At 38.2% G+C, this 21,812-nt stretch overlaps 1 protein-coding gene across 1 annotated transcript in view; it reads right to left on the bottom strand.

Annotated features, from left to right (window-relative positions):
• ASXL3 (ASXL transcriptional regulator 3) overlaps window positions 1–21,812 on the bottom strand; it is a 126,234-nt gene that overhangs the window by 64,574 nt on the left and 39,848 nt on the right. Inside the window, exons 5-6 of the mRNA XM_050709124.1 lie at window positions 4,429–4,537; window positions 2,964–3,075 (exon numbers count right to left, since the gene is read on the bottom strand). Coding sequence (XP_050565081.1) covers window positions 2,964–3,075; window positions 4,429–4,537 — 221 coding nt within the window. The remainder of the gene's footprint in view (window positions 1–2,963; window positions 3,076–4,428; window positions 4,538–21,812) is intronic.

The raw sequence follows: 21,812 nt of genomic DNA, 5'->3' as shown, positions 1-21,812 counted from the left end.
TTCACTCAGGAGTTCTTATATCTCTCTGCTAAATCCTTTCCTATTTTCCCTAATTCTTTCTTACAGCTGTATTGAATGCAATACATCACTAATCATTTAACTAGTGCTATACCCAAAGGAAAAACTGCACCTATACCCTTTAATCAGTATTACCAGAATTATAGTCCAAGAACTGCATTGGACTAATTAGCAAAAGCATCTCATTTATGTTGAATTCATTTTCTGCTGTGATACTTATATGCTTTTCAGATTTACTGATTTTATTGAAAATATATCTCCACTTCACAAACATAACCTTTTTAATTTACTTTAAATTCTAATAAAATTCATGTTGTTCAACTCTAATCATTTACAAGGCAATCAGGAGGCATCTCAACATTTTTATTTATTGTCAATAAATTTAATCAGGAAGGATTTTATACTTTTCAAAAAGTATTGACAAATACCTTGAACGTAAAAAGGTCAAATCGCATCCTCAAGGGAACAGCAAAAATACCTATTTTGGATGGTGATTCCTACTCCTCTGCAGATCTAATAACTTGTAATTTTCAATCCATTTAGAATTGGCTGCATTTCTTGGTCACGGTGCTGTTTTTAAGCCAAGCATTACACACTGCAAACGTACACTTACAGAATTCTAAATATATATCAATAGATGCCTTTATCAACTAAACTTTTAGTCTCAAGAAAAGCTATTATCAAACATGTTTAACAAAACTAAGCCCTGTATCAGCTGGCTGATACAAGATATGCTGTCTTCAATTCCTTATTGATCAACCCAGCCTTGGTCTTTCTAAATACAATATAGACTCCCTATTGCCATCCCATTTAATCTTTTTTTTTTTTAAGCATACAAACTTCATAACACTAGAAAAATTAAAAAATGTCATGTTTGCAAAAAGTTAAAAATATCACAATTTGTTAAAGAGGAAATATGAGGGAAAGTTCTCATCTTTAAATACAATCTGGGTGTGAATTACTGCTCTACCCCAAATATTTAAAAATGTTTAATTTTAGCAGCTGCTCTTTTATGTCACCCGAAGTGCTAGAATGATTTTTATCACTGTAAACTGTGAAAATAGTACACAGCCTCCTCCTAGTCCAAACCCAACAATTTTCTACTTCTGGCATTGTGGCACTGTTATTTACATCCTACCATCCTAAATAATTGCCAGGGTTTTGCCACTATTTTTGTTTGTTTATAAGTAGCAACATCAACTTCTGCTTTCCTGTCTATGACTGGAAATACGACTATTTACACTGCTTTTCATTGCTGTATTCTTCCTGTGACTTAGTGAAGTGTCCATCAACTGAGTATCAGACAGGAATTGTTGAAGAACTACCAATATGTATGTTCACTTTATGCATTCAGTGTAGACTACATAAGCATAAAAACACAGCACTTGCAGTGTTTAACTTATAACCATAAAATATCACAACGAAGATGTAAAGCCATTTAATAATTTATGACTTTCGTTTTTCAATCAAGCTTCATAACTTCACCAGCAGATTCAGAACAACCTAGAATCACAGAGTCACAACACATCTTGAGTTGGAAGGGACCCACAAGGACCATCAAGTCCAACTCCCAACTTCACTCAGGACCACCCAAAATCAGACCATGTATCTGAGAGCATTGTCCAAATGCTCCTTGAACTCCATCAGGCTCGGTGCCATGACCGCTGCCCTGGGGAGCCTGTCCCAGTGCCCGACCACCCTCTGGGTGCGGAACCTTTCCCTAACACCCAGCCTGACCCTCCCCTGTCCCAGCTCCATGCCGTTCCCTCGGGTCCTGTCGCTGTCCCCAGAGAGCAGAGCTCAGCGCCTGCCCCTCCGCTCCCCTCGTGAGGGAGCTGCAGGCCGCCATGAGGCCTCCCCTCAGCCTGCTCTGCTCTGGGCTGAACAAACCAAGGAAGGGACTTCTACCTGTCTTAGGCAATCCCATCACTCCTATCACAGAACATTTTGTAAGTTTTCAATGCTGTTAATGAGCAATACTTAAACAGCAGTATCAGTCCCATACAGTTATAGCACAGAAGCCAAGTAAGTCACCAAAGATCAAAAAAGGGAATCTTAGTAGAAAAAAAGGCATGAATCTTTTCATGTCCTAGTTGTAAACAGGACACCCTCTCACCATATAAGAAGTGACCTAAAACAGTCAGATGCAAACGAGCAGTGGGACAGGTTCTGAGCAGGTGGGCAGAACTGATGAAGGGATGGTTTATTTCAGAGATCCTGGAAAGTTTGATTTTTTTTTTGTAATAAAACATTCGCTTTACAAACAATACATGAGTGTACCTCTAATAATAAGAATATTAATTTCTATTACTTGCAAGTCACTTTAGGTGACTGAGGAACTGTGTTTTGTTTATGAGCAATTATTACCTTTCAAAAGGTAATTTTCTAAAACTGTTTGAAGCCATTTTTAAGTGATTGCAATGTTTCAGTTTGTTGTTATTTGCCAAAAAACAAACAAAGAAACAAACAAAAAAACACCACAGGATTCAATACTTCAATATGTCAACATGGCATCCAGGAGAATCTCTGCCTGAAATAAGAAAAAAACCTCACCTTTGTCCTGTGCCCAGAATACTACTGAGGGACCCCACAGGTCCATGCTTAAATGAGTGGGGTATATCAGTATCTGTCCACTGCAAGTTTGAAGCCTGGTAATGCAAATTACTCATTAGCTGTGAGGCCTAGAACAATGATAAACCATGAAATTATCTACTCAACATATACCTAACAGCACGACTCATTGTCTTTTACAAAACAAACTCAAATAAAGGTACTTGGTGTTCCTGATTTCGTTATAAAGCCAAAAGAGAGAAGAAGCTACTAAAAATTAATTCTACTGTGCGCAAAACATTACTCTTTAGAAATCACACCATGAAAATCTTAGGTAAACAATACTTTGTCTTTTCCCAAAATACGCCCTTTAACACTGAAATTAAAACACCTACCACCATTTTCTTCTCCATTATTATTGTTTGTCTCAGCCATTTCAGTGCCATCTAACTCAGATTCACATCCTAAATCCAATGTTCCATCAGTAGGGCATGTTGATTCTTCTTTCTACAGTAAAAATGAAAAAGAAAACTAAAATTAACAAAAAAAAATATACATCATTCCTACTGCATCTCCAAAAATACATTGCTGCAGTATACTCATATGCTTACATTTCAAAAAACAGAATAAAATGAAATAAGCTTGTGAGTTATTTCAGAAAAAGACATAAAAAGCAACTTTCATGAAACAACTTCCAAAGAAAAACCAAAAAAGCTACTCTGTTAAGTCATAACATTTTTATTTAAAAACTGTCAAATAAAATGCAAGTTCTTCCACTTTTTATTTTTTATTTTTTTATCTTTTTAACAGAAACAGACTTGTTTGGCTGTTAAAAATCCTAGTCTTCCAGTTGAGTGTCCAGAATGCTGCAGCAAAACACAAATCCTTTAATGTTTCTTTTTAGCTTGTGCCTGTTTCCTGAATTCAAATTCAAAAGCAACCTGGAGCTCACAAGCATGGGAGTGACTGTGAATACCTGGATTTGTGCCAAGAATATCTCCAGATTTAAAGCAAAACAACAGCATTTGTTTTAGTAAATTAGGAAATGGAGCTTCTGAAATCTATTAATCCAATTTCAGATAAAGAATTTTTAGTTATCAGGAACAAGCAAATCTATATGGTTTTATGTTTTTAAAACCTTTATACGTAATTTTTCTGCCATAAATTACAAAACATCCTTTCCCTCAACCCTCCAGCCCCAAATTCCAATTAACTACATTTAGACTGTCAAACATATAATCTCAATCTCTTGTTTCTCACCTCTACTTCACATTCCTGTACTGATTGTGAAACCAGTCTAAATTTGCCCATGTACAATAAAAGAAAAAAAATCCATCCATAGAAATCACCAGAAACACACCAAAAAAAGACAAATAAAGAGGAAAAGAGAAAGCATAAAGACAAAATTCCACCACTATAATTAAATTCCCTGTCAAAAGTAATGACATAACCTGGACATTTAAAGCTGATTTATATTAGACTTGCAAACAATTTTCCACTATATAAAAATCAAACATTAATCTGATTACTTAACAAGAAAGTCTGTGATTCTCTTGAGCTCACTGCTCATAAAACAAAGGCCTTTCTCTGAACAACTCTGAAAAATCAGCATTTTAGCTAAGCTACATGTTTTTTATACCATATGCTAAATTCAAGAACATGTATATGCTTTCTAGGATAAAACATTCAATGTTTACTTTCATTATAAATCCTTTTAAAAGACATCTGAAAGCAGTTAGAAGGACTATCAGGTCATTTCCTCTCCAAAGGATCTAATCTGTTTACCTTTCTATCTATTGAGACATTCATAAAATGGATTAATAGCACTATGCACTTTCTATATACAAAATTCAAACTTACTTTGAGAGCGTAGAGTCCTGACTTCCCAGGGATTTTGAAGAATGTTCCATCACCTACACGAGTGTTAGTATGAAGCATTGCATTCAGGCAAGCTAATGGAGAGGTTCCACTGAAAAATAAAATTGTGCAAAAATAAAGCAGTCCAAGAGTGAGTGCCTCTTGTAAAACTATTCCCTCGGTCTATTTTTTTTTTTAAACTCATGCTTGCCTGGCTTTTTTTTTTTTTTTTTTTTTAATTCTCTCAACCCTGAAAACATCTACATTACAATAACAGGCCAGTTTCAAACTTAATCATATGCATCTGTCCCCTAGGCTCGAGGCAAAAAGTCTGTGAATTATAATTATGCTTTTCTTCATACAGCAACCAGCTCCACATTCGAAGAGAACCAAAGTCCAAATATTTATGTGAAATTACTTCGTAAATAACACCATGAAGCCTCATTTTTAAAATGTTACAGACAACGTGGCTGCTGCACATGAATGATCAAAACAGTACCAAGTTCAAGGGCAGCTGCATCCTATAGGATGAAAGGCAACAAAAGAATAATAAAGAGCCCAGGAAAAACACATTAAAATTAAAAGTGATATATAGTTAAGCCTTCTCCTGGCTTAACACGGTCAACATGGATTACTATATATAAATGTAAGTACATTTATACCTTCTGTAAAGCACTATCTTTCCAAATTATAATTGTTTTAAAGATTAAGAGATCAACCTACTCAAGATAGTAATTAAATGCAATACCATTGTGAAATTACCGTGCATGTTAAGAGACTATTTAAAAAGGAACACAACATGTTAAGAAAAAAAAGAGTACTTGTACACAAACCTCTCTATAATAAATATGTTTTAGTACAGTAGAAAAAGAATGCAAATGTTTCTACCCTAGATAAACCTATACACTATTGTGAAAAGCTGATCTCAGAAACCTGGGGACGTAGGTATTCATAAATTGTTTTATTTCATTTTATTTTTAAAATTAAATTTCCGTACAAGCTTTACAGAGGTACTATAACATCTCTGTCCCCGTTTACTGACTACTGTACATGGCGTACTCAGGGACTGAATCTGGAACTGTGCTTCTTCCCTGGGGTCATTAGCCTGCACACGCGCTTATCTTTAGCCACGTAAATATATTCCACTTGGTTAAGTGGAACAATGCCTGCGCATTAAATTAAGTGTGTTGCTGAGTATTTCAGGTTTAATTATATACTCAACTATAAAGCAGGATCACGGCTTCAGAAGTCCACTAAAAACTACTGTTCTTTATTATGCAATATTTTAAGAAAGCATCCAATCCTTGTTGAAAATAGCTAGACTGATCTTTTTTTAAAAAATAAAACTGGACTGAAATTGTCATCTTTCATATGATGATGATGCTTTCTGTTGTATTTCATGGCTCTGTTACAACAAAATTTGTCCTTACTATAAATATATTCATTTAATGGCAAGACAGATAATGTGGTAATTGCTCTTCCAGTAAAAATTAAACAATGATAAAGTGTCCTCAGGACAGGAAGTCCTGTCCAATATAATGTATTTACTGTTGGTCACCCAATGTATCACATTACTACATCCAAAAAGTACAGGTAAAAATGCTGCTTGTTGATAAAAGCATCAGATATTTAACATATATATTTTAAGTATTTTAGACATGACCATGCAATATGAAAATTTAACAATTTTCTTTTTTTTTTCTTCTTTTTTTCTAAAAAAGAAAAAAGAAACTAATTCCACATCTGGTTTAGATATAATACTGTAATATAAAACTAAGTATTGCAGAATTATAATGATATTGCTAGCAGTAGCAAAGAAGATATTAACAGACTTCATTTTAGTTGAGTTTAACAATTACTTTAAAAAGTTTTGGAATAAGTAGTATACATCTCTTTACACATTTTCCTTGTTGTATTAATGTTTGACAAGCAAAGACACAAGGCGTTTAATAGAGCAGTTCTAGTTGCATAATTTCTTCCATATGGTAGCATACATAACATGAAGCAATTTAGACCCTCACAGTCTTGGATCTTTTTAGTGAAACATTATCGCAGATTAAGACTTTCTCTGCAAGATAGAAAGAACTTGCTGACTCTGCAGTGGAAGACAAACTCAATACATCAACAAGAAACAAAACTGGGTGTGCTTGCATGCAGTGATTTGCTTCATTCTCCTATCCCTACGTAGAAATTCTGGACCCCTCACTTACGTTTAGATATCATTAAGCAATTAAAATGATACATGATGAATGAACCCAAACTAGAGGATCTGGCAATATCTCATGACCACTACTGTGTTCACAGCAGATATCTTAATCTTCGAAGTCTAGCCAACTGGCAAGTGGACAATAGAAACTACTCTTACTTACAAAGAAATCCATATCAGCTACTGAGCCAAGAGGTACTTTAACTACTGTTATGCTTGTTTCATAAAGATATCTGCAATTCCTGGGTAATTTGGCCTGTAATCGAAGGGTTGTGTCCACCCTTCTTGAAAGGAAGACTTGTACATGTCTATTATGGGTTACAAAACAAAGCACAAATACTGAAGTTGCAAATGAAATAGTAATCCGGGTACTGTGGCATAGAATTTATCTTGAGCTTGCAGCTAAAACTGTAATCTCACGGTGTCCCTTATCACACCTATTTTGACTCAGGTTAACCAGTCACTTGCCTATTCTTCTGTCAGTACATCCTTAAAATTCCCAGACGTTACCCACAAGGGATGCTGGAAATGCCTGCAGTATACTCTATCACAACACAAGAAACTGCGGTTAGAAAACCTAGCAATCCCATGGTGCAGGCTGATGTCTGAATCATAGGGTAGTTTCTGAAGGATCCATACTGCTTACTGCATGCTTTCTAAATTCTCCTCCAGCCTAAGGCCATATTCGCTCTTCTCAGAACTGCTGGCATATATTAATACAGCAGCCAAGCACGGCCAAATACAAGGCTCTAAGTATCTTTGAATGTGAAAGGTTGCACAATTTGACCCAAGTTCTTGAAACACTCCACATCAGTTCAACTTTGATTCCATAAAATCAAATTGGTTACAATAACTTTTTAACTTTGCAACTTGATATCTGTGAATTTTCATGGCCACAACATATTCAAAACCAATATGCTGAGCTTTGTTGCCACGGTCTACATATGAGGAATATGTTTAACATTTACAGCCTTCAGATGCAGAACTTCCATACTATTTATCATCTGTTGGGTGAGATCACTTTAAACCACTGTGATATTTTGAAAGTCATATGTAGAATCACCTTCTGTAGCAGAATGTCTTTAAGATTGACCGTTTTCTGCTGGTAAGTTATTTTATATGTACATACATTGTTTTCTGCTGGTAAGTTATTTTATATATATACATACCTACATGAAAGCAGTATACCTGCACGCTTTCAAAAAGATTTTTAAAAAGTTACTTACTTTCTGCAAAGTTGATATGGAGTCACAACAACCAGCGACATAGGAAAAAGAAAAAATGACTGATTAGCCTTCCAACATAAAATTTCTTAATAAAATTTGATCACTTAAAAGATGTCAGGCATTTCAAGGTTTCAGATACGTTCTTCCCCAGTATCACTGTAAGTTGGCAGTAATCAAGCATCCTTCCAAATATCATCACAAAATTCCTGCACGTTATAAAAGCAAGCTTTTCACCCAACTCCCCCAGCCAAAACTCTCTCCAAGATTTTGTGATTCTAGGCTCCCTCTACTGGTCACGCAGCCGGCGATACCTAAATCCTAACACCAGCCTACACAGTCTCTATACACAAAGCTGTGCAAACACATTTAAGGCAAGTACAAATTTCTGTTACTTTCTCTGCTGATACCTTCCCCTGAAAACCAACAAAAATCTGTAAAACAGAAGTAACAATACTATTTATTTTTATATTTAAAACTTCTCAAACACACAGTTCTGTCAGAAAAAAGAAAAATGGAAACTTCTATGGTTATACTTTTAATTCTAATGGCCTTCGCTAGACTGCTTGCCAAGAGAAAAAGAATGATGTTGGCAAACAAGATGTTTTAAATATGGAAAATAAAATGCCTAAAGCCAACCTGTCCAGACAATACAGCATGGCAGACAGTGAAGCCACCCTGACGCTGGGCAGCAGGCAGCATTTCAGCCCTTCGGCCCCCGTGCCCGCAGTGCAGCCCCCTCCCAGAGCTTGCCAGGGTTCCCGCTGTGCTCCTAAATAGGATGACGAGTGCTGTAAGAGGAGCACTTGGCTGTCATAAATGTGATTATTATTTGTTTGAAATCATCTGCTCATCTCATACGGATCCATAAATAGTCACAAGGCAGCAACAACATTTTCTGCACTGTTGGAAACAAAGTAAAGGGTTCATAACTAATTTCTAGACCTGATATGAAGTCACGTAGATAAAATAGGCTTATTGTGCATGTGAGTTAAACTAGTTTGGGAGGAATTGCAAGACCTCTGGAAGAAAGGACCTAAATTTAGAGATACCTTGATGAACAGGAGACAGAAGTTAAAATCAACATGAAAATCAGTCAACAAAATGATAAGTCCTATGCAATAGAATATGAAATCAAATATTGAAAATACATTTTCATGGCAAGTCAAAGGGACAGACACAAAGCACAGTGAAATGGGTCAGAAAATAATGACAGCACCACCAACTGTATTAACAGAATGGGTCAACTTGATTGCCATCAACTCGATTCTGGGCCCATTTAAACAGAAATGTAGACAGTAAGTAGAAACACTAAAAAGAACAAGTGTGATAACAGGTAAGAAAATACGCCTTTTGGGAAAGGCTGTAGAAAACCCATTTGCATGGTCTAGAAGAGTAAAAGAAGACCTAATGTTAGTTTTTCAGAAGAATTTAAAATGGTGTTGGAAGTCACTGGAGACAAACATTCTTCACAATCACTGGGGGAAGAAAAAGAAAGTTCACAGATAGCCCGAAAGTGTGAAAGCAGCTGTTATTGTTTTAATCAACACTATAACAAGACAAGGAAGTTTGTAAAATTACCTTCATCAGAGGATTAAATAAACACCTCTCCTGGCTGATTCACATACTGGAACCTGTCCCAGTGATAACATTCATATTGAATCACCTCTTGAGAATGTGTCCAGCACTGCATCCTAGGGTTCTTCACCTCTTTATTAAATAAAATTTTAAGCCTGAGACTAACTGCATGCCCAGACAGATGAGTGACTGCTGACCACTCCTGAGCTGCTCTCACCCACAGCCATGCTTGACTGAGCAATGCTGTAGCAGCCCTTGGTGTTGGGGCCAAGGCAAGCTCTTCCAGCCTAGAAGGAAGAACCACGAGAGGTCCAGTGAATAGGAGACTGAAAAAAACTCAAGATACTGTACTGTATTTAAGCGGTAGAGCCACAGGATCATTCCCCTGGCTCACAGGGAAGTAGAGAGCACGAAGCCAGTGGCTGAAAATGATGCTGATCAGCACAAATTTTCCCGTCAACCATCTACAAGCTTTTCACCAGCAAAAGCTTCAAGTTTGTCTAAATAAATCAAATCACATGATGCTGAAGTCTTGCCCTCATTCCACTATCTTCCCTGGTTATTTTGTAGATCTCTACACAGGAACACTGAAAGCAGTATATTCCCTTTCTCATCCAATGTAAAATATAGACTGTGTGTTCCAGGTATAATTTCATTCAGACTCATCCTTCTTTAAACGGACAGCAAAATCATGGGCTAAACATGTTAATCCAAACTAAACCAATTTAAATTATCAAACAGAAAACTTGATTTGAACAATTAATTGAAATCTTGCTTTCGTATTTTTTCCATTCGTTTTCCTTTGAAAGGTTAATCCTTTCATTGCTCGAAATTACTAAAATACCTCAATCAACAAATAGACCTTTAATGTAATATTACTCTTTGCTAATCAGGAGACTATATATACATTCAGCAATTATCTAACTTACCTTACAGAAATTAATCTAAATTATTGTATTTTCTTATGTTAAAATAGCAATAACATCTTATTTACTAAAAGCTTAAAAGTGTACTTATTTCTGGTAAGCTGTTTTGGGAAAGAAACTGTAATTTGGCTTTTAAATACTGAATGAAAATACACTAAATATGTTGGATAGAAAAAGGAAAAAAGGAGAGTTTTCAAAATATTACATATCCCACATAATTTATTAAACAATAAAAACATTATCTTTTACTATGTATGTAGTAGGTAGCTAGGGAACCATCTATCAGGTTTATGTGAAGAATAGTGAAACTGTAGAGGTGGTAGATCTCAGCTTCTCACACGAAGTTTTTATTCATAAATTGGAACAAGAAAAAAGCATTTTTCTTTTTGAAGTTCAGATCGATTTCTGAATTTTAAAAAGACTACTAATCTGCACTACAGAAAATACTCTTGATACCTACAGTAGGTATGACTGTCAAAACTAGTTACGTTCTAAAGTCTTAACCACTTAAATAATAAATATAGACATAATAAATAAAATCTTAACCCTTAAACAGTTCTTTCATAAGGTTTTATAGGAACTGAAGCACATGAGTAGAATATATGTATATTTGTACTTTATATACATATTTATACTGTTTGAATGAGCTACATGTAAATTTTAATCTACCAGTTGGATACTTACATGTATTCTAAAATAAAGTTTTAAAAAAATCTTAAATTGATATTATTTTTTAAATATATTTTTGATCAATTTTATTATCCATGTTACCCAAAATTAACATCAAACTTGCTCTCATTTGGGCAGTACCCTAAAGAAAATTTTTACATCTCTGGTCCTATTCATGCTTCACACTTGGCACTTGACTTTCAGCCTCAGAATACCACAAACATGGCTACTACTTTTGAAGCGAGTAATTAGCCAGAAAGCTTACAGCTATCAAGCAACAAAACAGACAGAGACAGCTGATTTGACCACAAAGTCTCACAGACTGCAAACGAATCCCAGAAGATGATGGGGAAAGTGCCCATATATATATACTGCTGACATCACTTCATACCCAACCCTTACACAGATTTCTTGGTTTTCTAAACCAGATGAAGACAGAGGCAAGGGTATTATTAGTATGATGGAAAAAACACAGACCAGTACAGACATGCTAAAACATAACACATTCTTCACAGATACCCGGTGTCTGCCTCTAGCTAGCAGAGCATACCTCTCAGCTTTCACTGAAGTTAACCCAAGCAGTGACTCACAAATATCTAAAGCAGAAGAACCAGTGATGAACTTGAACCTTGCCCGTTGTAGCTTGTGAGGGAGTTACAAGCAGCTGGAATCACAGTTGACTGAAGTATCTGATACATCACCAAGAAAACAAATCTTTTCATTGTTCTTCAAATGTGAAATAACCTGGAGCAATACTTGAGAGAAATTGAGCGTCGATACTAAGTTCAAGCCAAGTATCACGCAAGGATATTTTTTGCATTCCTTAGCAGGATAACAGAAAAAGCTGCTCAAAATCTCATTAACAAACTCACCTAGTCTGGTTTTACTTTTTGAGCTCAGCAAAACCTGGAACCAGGCAAGGAGCCAGAACTGGAGCTGCTTCCACAGAACTAGCAGGTGTCCTCTGTCTGTTATCAAACCGTCTCCGAAGCGTAAAACAACTCTGTCTTTCCTGGGAGGAGTGGCAAGCAGCCACCCAGAGAGACACACAAATATTATTCAAGTCTTCTGTGAAAGGATATAATAAATATCCTTTTATTACATAAATAATTAATTACATATCCTATTATTACATAATAAATATGTAATAAACAAAGACTGGAGATTAAGCCACTACCCTTAAGACCTGTTCCTAACACTACTAGGATCCTCCCACATGAACCAATCTCCCTCCCTGCCTTTTGTACGTCTACTTAGAGCCATCGTGTGCAGTGACTATGTGACACGAGCACACACAGTACAGCACAAACCTAATGAAGCTCCAGCCACATGTCATCCTATAAAAACCAAGGTGGACAGACTAGTGGATGAAACTGCTGGAAACCACGACCAAAAGACAGGGGATGCTGGTAAGAAAAGGATGTTTTGTTTCTGTGTTTTGGAATTTGGCAGACTGGTTGTCTTCACCCACCGACAGTAACAAGTGACCAACTGACCACACAATCCAAGAAGATACTTAGGTTCCTGGGTAAAGCAAAGCTCTTAGACATGACTACCCACACATTTTTCTTCCATCACTCAGTAGCTAAGAGTTTGGCTTACTCTTACAAATAGTGGCCTAGACTTAGTTGTTTTTTTTTTTTTCTTTTTTTTTTTTTTTTTAATCACCTCTTAGCTGTATTGTGGCACTATAGCATATCTGATTTTTCCTTTCTTTTCCTGAGGTAAAGACTACTGAAAACACATCAAATCTGCCCTCTGCTCTGTAAAACAGACTTTGATAGACATTTCAATCAAGTTCAGCTTTTCTACCCCTACCTTTAGAGAACACTCTGTGGTCTGAGGCCACAACATATGTGCTTTCTGGTACTCTACCACACTGATAATGAATCTTTCTCATGTCTAGAGTAAAATGTATTGTAGCTCCTTGTATTGGCAGCCTGGAAAAACTTTTGGTGGTGTCAAACCTGAGGACAACAGCCATAGCAATATTCCAGAAAAAAAAACAAAAAACTGTTCTGTGGTGAAACCAGACCTTTGTCAAAACTCATCTAAAACAATAAAATGAAAAGCCCCAGGAACTGAAGTTCATCACAAATCTCAGTGCTCCTTGCGTCAGCTAGGCTTCTTTCTTTTTAATAAATTGGTTTCTCTTACATGAAAGCCTTTATATACAGAAATTCCAGAACCTGTATAAAATTTAGAGTGTACCTGAACACAATTTTACAAAGTATGTAAAAAGAAAGAGCTATTGCCGTATTTCTCTGAAAATATTTTTTTCTCCAAAAAAAATCTTTAAAAAATACCTTTAGAGATACACATTTCCTCAAGGTTTATATATTTAAAACAAGATGAGAAGAACAAATTAAAAGCACACAAACCTATCTTACCAATACCGTGTTAGAAACTGCAGGCAGAAGGATACAAATGTGCTTTCCTGAAATTTAGATATTCTTAGCTATTATTTTTGCTGATTACCCCTGTCCTTTGTCAGCCATTCCTCTGAGTAGGTCTCCCTAAATATATCTCCCTTTTTTAATGTTCTAAAAAGTATGCTTGTAACACCATGACACCTCTTTAAATGATATTCACATGTGGCAACAAGCATTCCTCAACCACAAAGGAAATGAGACAACAAGTTTTACAGAGAATGTTTACACTTCTCTGTGTTCTGAAACACCTGGGAAAACCTCGGGTTTCTCTGCCTTGAGAAGAAAAATCTCAAAGAAAGGATATACAGTAAAGGCATTTCTGTACTTTGAATCATTCCCGTTTTATTAGATGTACTACAAACAACACAAGAATAAAGCAATGGTAACCAAAGGGGAAAAAAGAAAAAAGAATAGAAAAGAAAATAAAAGAAAAAAAACATGTAAATGTGTTTTTAAAAGATGCAGGCAAAGATTAGAAGAATACCCTTTGAAATCATCCTAAAAGAAAATGTTTCAGAAAGGAAGTTATACCAAAAGAACAAGAAATCCACATGTATCAGAGATGGTCACAACAGCTAAAGTGTTCTCTGGACTGAGAACACCCTCCTCATTCAATTTAACTTGAAAGAAACTTTTTGATTTCTTTGTGTAGCGAATTCATATGCTGGTCAAATAACATAGTTCTCTCTGACAGCTACTTCCTACGCAAGAATATGTTTTTTTCTTTTCTCTTTTAATAAAATATTTCCTTTTAATAGTTTTAACTGATTTCATTAAAAAGCAGTAGTACATTTTTCATTTTCTACTCTAATACCTATGATCAGCACGAAGGACAAAATTATAAAGAAAGGAAAATATGAATTCCTGCCACATGAAAGGAACTCTGCAGTAGAGGTTAAAACATGGCTTTCTTAAAGAAACCAAGGTTTTGATATATACGATGTCTTATTTTAGTATCAGATTTCACAAGCCCTTGTGGGTTTTAAATACATATGTTTAGAAAAATGAAGTAATGACTGTGCTACAATCAGAAATGTACTAAGCCCAAGAAAAACATTGCCACAAAATGTGCAATATATAAAATGAAAAAGGAAAGAAGGAAAAAAAAGGAAAGAAAAAACACTCTTCCACATATTCTTGGCTTCAAGTTGGGTGAAGCTTACTCTTTTAAAAAAAAAATAATAAAAAATAAAATGGTGGAAAGTAAAGTGACTATGCTGAACAAGAAATGGTCAGTAATCACCAAATGCATTTTGGCCTCTAAAATTTAATCATCCTACACAAGGGACCTCTATGAATTTATCCCAAGTTTTCTTGTTTAATTTGGCTTTTTAACTGGCCAGTCTCCACAATGACAACTTTCTTTTAGAGTATCTTGTGTGTGTTATTGAGATATAACTGGTTAGTCAAATGCAAAATAAAATATATACACACACTGAGAGCTATTTTTAAGAACGTTAAGCTCCACCAAGGTTCACACTCTCATATCACTGTAGATATTTTATACTGGAAGGAACTTCCAGAAGTCATCTAGTCCAACCTCCTGCTCAAAGCAAGGCAACTTGGATCAGGGCCTTGTTCAGCCAAGTTTTGTGCTATCTCCAAGAATGAAGACTTCTCAACCTCTTTGGACAACCTCCTCCTGTGCTTAACTGCTCTCACTGGGAAAATATTTTCCTTAGTATCAAATCAGAATTTTCCACGTTCCAACATGTGTCTGTTGCCTCCCATGCTGTCACTCTGCAACCTCCAAGGGAAGCCTGGCTCCGTTTTCTCTACGCCTTCCCATTAGTTAGCTGCGAACTGCCATGAGATCCCCCTGAGCCTTCTCTTCTCTCGTGTGAACAAGCTCAGCTCTCTCAGCCTCTCCTCACACTTCACATGCTCTAGCCTTCAACCATCTTAGTGGACTTCGCTGGACTCACTCCACTATGTCAATGTCTTTCTTGTACTAGCAGGCCCAAAACTGGACATATTACTCCAGATGTGGTCTCACACTTGCCAAGCAGAGGGGAAGGATCAGTTTTTCCAACCTGCTGGCCATGCATGCTCATTCTGACATGGCCCAATGCGGATTTGACCCTCTTTGCTGCAAGGGCACACTGCTGGCTGACGTGCAGCTCCTTAACCACCAGACTCCCAGGCCATTTTCTGCAAAGCTGCTTTCTAGAGAGTTAGCTCCCAACCTGTACTGAATTGTGGGGACCAGGACTGGACACTACTCTGAGTGTGATCTGACAAGCACCAAGTAGAGTGTGATGATCATATCTCTGCTAGTAATTTCTCTGCAAAGTCAGTGCAGGATCTGATTTACCTTTGTTGCTCCAGCACACTACTGACTCATGTTCAGGTTGTTGTCCACCACGACCCTGGTTCCTTTCAGCAAGGCTGCTCTCCGGTCACACAGGTCTGATCCTAGCCTGTACTGAGCAATTTGGTTATATTGTCCTAGGGCTGGAGAACCTGCCACGTGAAGAAAGACTGAAAGAGCATCTTTTCATGCTGTAGAAGAGAAGGCTCAGTGGGCCTCACCACACTTTTCTAGTTCTTAAAGGGCAACTATAAAGAGGCTCTCTCTTCTCAAGAGCCACATGGAGAGGACAAGAGGCAGTGGGTACAAGTGGCACCGGGAGAGGTTTCATCTTGGTATGAGGAAGAAATTTTTAATAGCGAGAACAATCAATCACTGAAACATCCTCCTCAGGGATGTGGTAGAGTCTTCATCACTGGCAGTTTTCAACGTGACTGAACAGGGTGCTGGATAATCTCATCTAGGTTCCCTTTTCCACAAAAGGTTGGACCTGATGATCCTTTGAGGTCCCTTCTAATCCCTGTTCTATGATTCTACACTGCTTGGGTTACTGTCTCCCAGACGAAGGATTTTGCTCTTGCCTTTGCTGAATTTCTTGAGGTTCCTCTTCTTTGCACACTTCTCTGCTGTCTCAGTCCCTCTGAACAGCAGCCCAGCCTTCCAGTGCACCAGCCACTCTGCCCTGTTGAGGATCATATCCAAACTTGCTGAGTGTGCACTCTATGAAAGACTCTACGTCTTTCATAGCAACATTCAACAATAAGTTTCAGTATCAATGCCTGAGCAACACCGCTTAGTAAGTGGTCACCAAGCGGACTTTGCACCTTTGATCAAAACACTTTGGGCATTACAGTCCTGGCAAATTTCCATCCAACTTATTGTCCTTTTCCATCCACCTAAGTCTCTATCTCAATAATTTGACAGTGAGTATACTATGGGAGGCTATGTCAAAGGCCTTGCTAAAGTCAATGTGGACAACATACTGGTCTCCTCTTCCACACTGAACCAGTCATCTAATCATAGAAGGTGATGAGGCTGGTCAGCCATGATTTGCCTTTGCTCATTAGCGGCTTTCTGCCACATTTGTTCAACTTCTTCAGAAAAGGTTACTGAGACTGTCAGCAGATGCCCTTGCCACACTCCATCCCACGGATCCTGCCCCTATTCAGCAGTCCTTACTCCTCAAAGAAGGTACCACAATCCCACCTGTAACATCAGCCATGCAGCTATGTGTTGACTTGAGGGATGTATCCTTGCTACCTCGGCCTTTCCCCCACCCTGGCAGGACTGAGAACACTCCCTGGGTATTTATGCCATGTACCCCTGTCCTCTCTCTTCAGTCACGATACACTCAGGTTCACCCCAGTAATATTATGGCAGCAGCACGGATGAACAACGGGTAAAGTTTGAGAGCTGGACAACCTTCAGATGCATCCCTCTGCAGCATCTGCTATTTGTATACACACCTAAACATCCAGATATAGCAAGTGTATCAGGTTGGCAGATGGGTGTCTCTGTCTCTGACAGGATAGGGTCTCCAATAACTACCATCCTCCTTCTCCTCTTCATGTACATGTTTGGTGAAGCCTCAGCTGGGTCTCATGTCGGCACTGACAATCTTGTTCACCTCTTTCCACGGCACTTATGCCTGTCTTTCTCTGCAGGCAGAGTATCTTCCTTCTGTTGCTAGAAGTCACTCCTTGCTGCAGTCCAAGACCCAGTATTCTCTTTGGGTCACGGCCTCTGATGTGTCAGGAATGGTTGCTGGTGACCATGCCCTGTGGCACATTGTTGCCATCAAAGTCCTAAGCAGTCCCACATTGTCCTGAACCAATTTTCTGTGCCTCATTGTGCTGGTCTTGCACTAACTGCTGTGACAACTGATAGGTCTGTCTTAACAGCCTGTTTCCTTGGCTCTGGGAGCTGTACTCTTACCTACCAGTTCTACAACTGCTCCTCGAGCACTCAGGTTCTTGATACTGCTTTATCAAGCTTGCTGAAGACAAAATGCATAGGTAGTCCATAATCAGGAGGTAGCCAACAGAAGCTGTCTGTAAGAGCTGACAGAGGCAAACACCTTCTGGCCCTGACCTGCAGCAGCAACCCACCAGAAGTCCCCAGAACCAGCAGCTCCAAGATGTTTACTGAAGCTTCCTGAGGAAGCCTGGAAACTGCTGCATCTGCTTGGTCTCTCATTAGCTGAAGATCTGAAACAGAGTGACAAAGTGTACTGCAGAACAACAGCAGGACTTCAGAGCTGCTTCACCACCCACAGAGCAAGCCCATGGAGCATCTGAGAGCGGCTTCATTAACTTTGTTGCACAGTGAAAAAGGGGAAAGGAATCAGAAAACTGTTGCCAGAACACCATTGTGGGCCAGGTCTAGTTCAGAAGGCTGAGCAGGACACCTACTTGAGCATGCCACAACGAGAAAAGTAACCCTGATGCAGCCACAGCTCTTAGCCACACTCCTCCTCCACTGACTGATTAGAAGTCTCCAGCCTTTCCTAGCAGCCACAGCAGGGGCTTTTGTTACCACAGCTGTGTCAGCGACAAGACACCACCCTGCAGTTAAATCAGCGATAGTTCATCTGCGTACCTGCGTGGAGTAGTTTTCACTTTCAGCAATAAGCTCTGCATCAGGATTAATACTGGGCTCACGTCACTTCAGCCTGCTCTGCCCCTCAAAGCAGCAGCCTCACTTCCTCTAAGGCAGACCTCACGTTCCTGCCTCCATGCCTTCTCTCCCACCCCTTTTTCTCTTTAAACCTTGATTATTTCCCCAAAAAGCCATGTGAATGCTTGTGCCAGCACCCAGGGAGGTGGGCAGCCCAGAACAGGAAAAGCAGCTTGGAGAGAGCAGCATTATTCTTTTGGCTCCAATATTGGTTTACAGTAACTGGAGAAGGATGGCCTCAGCCTGACACAACTGGTTCCCATTTCGGACTCCTCAGAGCAAATCCTGTATTTCACCCTCTGTCAGCAAGACAACGTGCTCCCTCCTTCGCTCCTGAACTTATGTGCCAGATGCAGCTGAGCTGAGCAACCCTTGGGTTGCCACGTCTGGCCCATGAAGGCACAGAGCAGGGAAGAGGCGGAGGTACCACAGCAGGATGACCAAGGAGCCCCCCTACACACATTCCTCTGCTCGAGCCTGAGGTTGTATCCCTGCTCTTGCACGATTTCACCACAGTTTTCCAGTGGCTGCCATTAAAACCAACTGCAAGCAAGTAGAATAGGTACTTACATACAGACACCTCCTTCCACCTTCACCTCAGGAAAAGAAAGAAAATACAAGAAACAAAACAGAACATGCTGCTAAGTGGTATTAGAAAGCAAGTTTAAAAGATAAGCATATTTCAGAGAAAGGGGTTAAATCCATTTCAATGAAATAACCACCCACCAGTGCTGCTGAGCAAAGTTCACTAACTACAGTTTTAAAAGACTGCTTATATTTTATTAGAATTAGTTTCTTTTTTTTTTTCAGTTCAGAAATCTTTACATCTTGTAGAAGTTACTCAATGTTGAGCTACTAGACTGCAATATGAGATTATTTTATTAAAAAAAATATATTTCTCCCTGAAAGGACAGCATTAAAACAAATTGCTATGCAGAACTTAGAAGTGATTTATTTTCTTTACTTTCACTAGCAAGAATCTTATTAAGCTTGGATTATCCTAATTAAATTGTTTTATTAACTTTGGCCAGTCTTAAAAATTGACATGTGCCAACACGCCAGCCTGTTGGAGCTTGTTATATTACACCAATTTAGCCACACCATCCATCTGGCTAAGTAACCAATTTTCTGAATCAGTAAGAAAGTTTTTAGTTATTACAACTCCTATGGAAGGTTTTACGTGAAAAGATTATTATCTATTCATTCAACAGCAATGCTGAAAACACCAAGGCTGAGTTATTTTAATATAAGGATTCAACTGTTTTTACTTGGTAGGAAGCGATTTCTGAGGTCTTGCTTACCACATACTGGTACTGAATACAAGTTCTTCCAGTCAGTTAAAATTTTTGATTTTGCTTCTAACAGTATGAAGCTATAAATTCCTCAGCCACAGTGGAGTTTCTTGGATTTCTTTCCTTTTATTTTCTTTTTTCTCCTCCCTTTTCCTACTTTCTTCTTCCTCTTTTCTTTCTTTTTTTCCTCTCTTTTCTGTTTTCTTTTTGCTTGTCTCCTTTTCTCTTTATCTCGTTCCTTTCTCCCCTTTTTCTCCCTCTCCTCTTCCTCTAGCTCTCTCCTCTTTCTTGTTCTCTCTCCTTCCCTTCATTCCCTTTATTTCTCTTTTAACTCTGTCCCCTCTCTGTATGTTCTCTTCTTTCTCCATTCCTCTTTCTGTTCTTTTCTCTTGTCCTTTCTCCTTTTCTCCCTTTCATCTTTTTTTTCCCCTCCTCCTCCCTTCCTTTTCTTTCTTTGTTTCTTCTCTTTTCTCTTCCTCCCCCTTGCTCTCCTCTTGTGATCAGCTAGCCAAGTGCCCACCCAGCCACCCACTTAATACCCTCCTCAACAGAAAACAGGGAGAAAAAAGGATGAAAAGGGTCAAGACAAAGACAAGGAGATTGCTTACCAGTTACCATCAGATGCAAAGCAGACTCGACTTGGGGAAAATTAATTTATTGCTAATTTAAATCTAAATTAATCTAAATAGATTTGGGTAGTGAGAAACAAAGGTAAACAAACAAACAAATGAAAAACCCATCAACAAAACCAAAAAGCTTCCTCTCAGCCGCTTTTCCAGGTTCAAATTTCTTCCTTCAATCCCAGTTCCTCTGCCTCCCCCCATATTGACTGGTGCATGGGGATGGGGGATTATGGTCAGCCCGCAACAGTTCCTCTCTGCTGCTCCTTCTTCATCACACTTTTTGCCTGCTCCAGCGTGCTTCCTCTCCATGGGCTGCAGTCCTTCAGGAAGAATCTGCTCCTCCACTGGGGGCTCTAAACGGGCTGCACTTCCTGCCAGGAACTTGCTCCGGTGTGGGCTCTCTGCAGGCCACAGCTCCTTCAGGAAATACCCCCATGCTAGTGTTTCACATGCTCTGCTTTCCCCCCCTTCCTCTCTGTGTAGCTTTTTTGCCCTTTCTTAAATATGTTATCACAGTGATGCCCTGTCACAGGGCAACCCCAGCCTCTCCTCACTAAGGCCACCCCTGCAGCCACCCACTACCAAACCATTACCACGTAACACCTCTTCTTTTCTTTATTTTCTTTCCCTTTCTTCTTCCTCCCTCTCTCCTTCCTCTTTCTCCCTTCTTTTCTTTCATCTTCTGTTCTCCTTTTCCCTTCTCTTCCTTTCTCTCCTATCTCCTCTCGCTCTTTTTTTTCTCTCACCTTCCTCTATTCCCCACCCTATAATATGCTATATCAGTAAAAGAACTATACTTTTAAATCAGAACTGTAATAATAAATCTTTTAATGAAACAATAATAACTGAGAAATGAAATGAATGGAATTCTGTTCTTTTCTATTCAAAATGAAGAAAGGGTAATGCTTCATATTCCTTCTCACTAACAAAACTTCAAGGAAATCTCCACAGTTTCTTTCTGTTTCCTTTATTTTCAATTAGGGTGTGACTTCTAAGAGAGACAGAATTTAGAATTTCGAAACTAAGTGTCAAATTATGGGATAATTATGCAGAAGTCTTGTATTTACTTCTAGCTTCCAAAATATTGCTTTCAACCCAAGAGAAAAAGGAAGCTATAATGTATAAAAACAACTTATCTCTATAAGATTGACCAAAAAAATACTTAAAACAATTTTATAAAATCTATTATATCACATAAAAGAACAAATAAAAAGAAACGTTCATTCCCTTTCAAAAGATTTTCCTCAATGTTCTTGTACTCAAAGAGTAATTCAGCACGTGAGTATGTTTTACTCAACCACCAGAAGAAGGAAAAAAAAAAAAAACTAATATAAAGAATGCAGACATGGAGTAATTGAAAAGATTTCATCCAAAAGCAAATTATTGTTTTCTAGTAATATTTATTGCTACAAAAATATTTCTGCAAGCAAGAAAATACTATCATACTTTAC

Source organism: Cygnus atratus, chromosome 2 (assembly GCF_013377495.2).
Source record: "Cygnus atratus isolate AKBS03 ecotype Queensland, Australia chromosome 2, CAtr_DNAZoo_HiC_assembly, whole genome shotgun sequence".
Classification (NCBI taxonomy): Eukaryota; Metazoa; Chordata; class Aves; order Anseriformes; family Anatidae; genus Cygnus; species Cygnus atratus.
The sequence above is the reverse complement of the archived record's forward strand: the minus strand, read 5'-3'. Positions and strand labels throughout refer to the sequence as shown.